The sequence below is a fragment of the Pteropus vampyrus genome, unplaced genomic scaffold, assembly GCF_000151845.1.
Source record: "Pteropus vampyrus isolate Shadow unplaced genomic scaffold, Pvam_2.0 Scaffold454, whole genome shotgun sequence".
In the NCBI taxonomy this organism is placed as follows: domain Eukaryota; kingdom Metazoa; phylum Chordata; class Mammalia; order Chiroptera; family Pteropodidae; genus Pteropus; species Pteropus vampyrus.
Window position 1 is genome coordinate 206,973 of NW_011889235.1, and position 3,698 is coordinate 210,670.

General features: G+C 59.8%; 1 protein-coding gene across 1 annotated transcript in view; it reads left to right on the top strand.

The window, feature by feature from the left end:
* HTRA1 (HtrA serine peptidase 1) overlaps window positions 1-3,698 on the top strand; it is a 27,073-nt gene that overhangs the window by 15,784 nt on the left and 7,591 nt on the right. Inside the window, exon 4 of the mRNA XM_011381892.2 lies at window positions 2,750-2,944. Within this exon, the coding sequence (XP_011380194.1) occupies window positions 2,750-2,944 (195 nt within the window). The remainder of the gene's footprint in view (window positions 1-2,749; window positions 2,945-3,698) is intronic.

Genomic DNA, 3,698 nt, shown 5'->3' on the forward strand with positions numbered 1-3,698 from the left:
CTCAAGCTGCTCCTGGAAGTGCCTTGTCATCTCCTTCACATGGATGCAGGTTTCACATTACAACCCCCGACCCCGACACGGGCTGCTTTTTCTCTTACAGTTGTCGTTCCTAACTTGTGAAATGTTTGAGTGAGTAAAAGCTTCCATAAGGTGAGCCTTAGTGTTGCCCACAGGTGCAGCTTTGACTAAATGGCACTTGTGACATACACGTCCCCCTCTCTGTTTAGTGAGGATTGGTTTGGAGGAGACTCTGGGCCGTGTTACCGATGTCCAGTATTCAAGCCCTCATGGTCACCCGACTGGGGACGACTTCATTGCACAGGAGCCACGCGTGTCCAGGGGGTTCTCTGGTGTCCCCTGGAGGCCTGGCCCTACCCAGCCAGTATGTCCGAGCAGCACGCAGGGCCTGGATGTCCCCCACTCATGGGGCCTCTCCCTATATCCTCATGGCTTCCGCGCACACTCCACAAAGCGCTTGCCTCCTTCCCTCGTCCGCTGGGCCTGAGCTCAGACGTGGGAGACGTGGTGTGCAGCCCCCTCTGCCTTTCACCCCCCGAGACCTGGGAGCCTGGGTCTGGCTTCCCGCCCAGGGCCCAGAGGCGGAGCTGCGGGGGTCGGGGTGAGAACATGCTAATTAAGATCTCCACAGTGCAATCCTGCCACCAACTTTCTGATGGGTGCCCAGCCTGTGGCTGAGCTGATGTGGGCTGGGCCCACCTTTCTGTATTTGAACTTGATCTTTTGCATTGAAGCTGGTGAAAAGCAACTGTTATCTTGGGCAGCCAGGCGGACCCAGCCCGGGGCCTTCGCTGCTGTGTCCTCTTGCCCACCCTTCAAGCCCAGCCCTGACGGCTGTTCCCAGGCCCTGAAGAAATGGTGATGTCCTCAGTGGGCCTCCCCCATCACCAGCCCTGACTCCCGCCTGCCCACCCGCCGTGCTGCGACTGTTGGATGAAGTCATTCTTGGCAGGGGCGGCTGGCGCCGGCCCAGGGTAAACAGACCACGCTGAGCTCACTGCTGTGCCTGGACGCCTGAGCTCGGGAGCGCAGGGCTGCAGGCCTGCCCCCACCAGAGCAGCTCCGTGCACTCTGACCTCGGGTGACCTCACGGTCTGGGCAGACCTGGCCACCAGCCTTCTCCTGGGGGGGAGGGCTGGGTGACATGGGCTAGCTTGTGGGAGTTTAGTCGGTGGGGTGCCCCCATTGGGTCTGCACGGACCCCAACGCTAATAACAATACCCGACGCTTCCGCGAGGCCACGTGACCCACGTAACGTGATGCTTGACACAAGCAGGTGCTATTCAAGGCACTGCTCAGATCTCAGGTCTCAACTTTCACAGCCAACCGGTGAGATAGGTGTGCGACCCCCGTTTTTCCAGGTGAGCACGCGGAGGACGAAGTAGTGTTCAGCTCAGGCCAGCATCTCATCAGGCAGCCTGGCCCGGGGGCCTCTCGGTGTCTGTGGTCTGAGGGGCATTTCTTGTGTCCCTCAAGGCCGGTCTGGGGTCTTAGATCCTTTCTTCCTCTGGGAACGTTCTGGCCTCGCATCTTCCTGAGCAGCACCTTCGTTACCGGGGTGGGGCCTTGGTGGGTGACGTGCCGTGTAATGGATGAGAGAGTCTGGGTCTGGGGTCGCAGCCCCAGGTTGAAACCCCTGTTCTCTCTCAAGTGGCTCGGAGCCTCACTTTCTTCGTCTGTTAAATGGGCCCCGTGACCACCGCACCTCGTCAGCCTGTGTCTGCTCCATCCCTGTCGGAGGAGGGGCTGAAGTCACCACTGGCTTCTACGTACCCCACCCTCCTTGCCCCCTGGCCTCTTTCTTCTGAGGTGGACAAACATGAGGACTCTTGAATTAGCATTAGCTCGAGGTCTGGGCCAGTCTTTGCCTTCTGGGCCTGGTCTGCAGGTTTGGGGCAGCTGCTGGTTTTTTGTTTGTTTGGTTTTTTTTTGACTCAGAACAAAGGCAAAAGGAACTCCTTGGTTCTGGCGGGGAAGGGAGAGGGAGGGCCTAAGGCCTTCCCAGTAGGAAGCCCGGCTCTCCTCAGCCTGGTGACTCAAGCTGGCTTTATTTTGTCCCGTTTTAGTTCTGAGAGTTGTTTAGGGCCCCAGCTCTGGGATCAGTGTCTGGAATCAGGCTTGCTGGGTTGATCACCCCGCCAGGCCGGGAGCAGAAGTGCTTGGTGCAGGACCTTTTCAGGAGAAGAGAGAGCCCACCTCTTGGGTCTTGGTGTCTCGGAGTCCTAGAAGCCTTGCTGTCCCAAGCCCATCCCTGCCTCTCACCAGAATAGCCATGAACTCGGCTCAGAGATGCTCCAAACTGAGTCGGAGCCCTTCAGGCCCTCAGTGCCTGTGATAAGTGGGACAGCTGCACCCTCCCCCTCGCCCCAGGCGGTCTTGCTCCAAATCCAAAATTCGTTTCCCTCTGTCTCCTGATCTCAAAGTTTCAGAGCGCATCTGTGCCGATAGCTGCACGATGTGCCGAGGCCCCGAGGCAGCCTCCAGTAACCTTCCCAAACTTTCCCCAGCGTGGTGTGCGGCTTCAATGCTCGCAACAGCTCACGACCCAGTGCTGACTGTCGTGGGTGGAAGGGAAGCGCGGGCCGCAGCCAGGAAGGGACGCAGGCCTGACCGTGGGTTCTGCAAGGCCCGGCGTTGAGTGGCCATCCTCGCGTGGCATCCCGGGGCGCGTGGGCGCGTACCTGTTCTGTTCCCCTCACCGGGCACAGCATCGCCAACCTTGTGCTTCCAGGGAGAGCTGCCCGTGCTGCTGCTGGGCCGCTCCTCGGAGCTGCGGCCAGGGGAGTTCGTGGTCGCCATCGGAAGCCCGTTTTCCCTTCAGAACACGGTCACCACTGGGATCGTGAGCACCACCCAGCGTGGCGGCAAGGAGCTGGGGCTCCGGAACTCGGACATGGACTATATCCAGACTGACGCCATCATCAACGTGAGCCTGGCGGGGCCGCCCGCCGGGGTTGGGCGGGTGTTCGGCAGGTTGGGCTTAGGAGCTAGGGGTGGGGTCAGGACCTGCGGGCGCCGTCCAGGGAGTTCTCTGAGAAGCCCCAAAGCTGATAGGGCCGCACGGGTGGGTCTCCCGCCAGTTTAGCCTCGCAGGGACTGCTGTGAAGGGGACTTCAGCTTTGCCAGGGTCTGCAGCTCGGAGGACGTCCCCTGTCCTGCCCCCAGGGGCAGCTGCTGCTGCGGCTTTGTGGCAGGAGGGACCCTCGCACCAACAGGCCCTGCAGCCCCCAGGAGGCGTGGCTCTGCCTCGTGCGCAGCCTGAGAACCGCCCTACGCTGGGATGTCTGCTGAGGCCCGGGGCTGCTCCACACAATCTCATAGAGAGTTTTCTTTAAGTCGCATTTTTCTACTTCCGTAGTTTCCCCATTGACGTTTCTAAAAAGCAGCGTCCCTGCCCCTACCCCGTCTGTCTAGGAAATAGGGAACGTGGTGCGTTTTGTGAACTCGCTGCCTCGAATAGGTTTTATTCCCAAGCTCTTTTGTGATCTGCATGAAGTCATGGAAATGAGATGAAAGGTGTGGATTTCCAGCCCCGGCAGGCATGGCGCGGATCGGGGGCTGTGCAGGTCGAAATAATACCGGGACACCGCAGCAGGTGGGCAGCCAGCCTGCTGCCAAGAGCAAGTCGTGCTGAGAGTTTTAGAGAGTTCATAGTTGGCCTCTGGGCTTTGGAGCAAAAA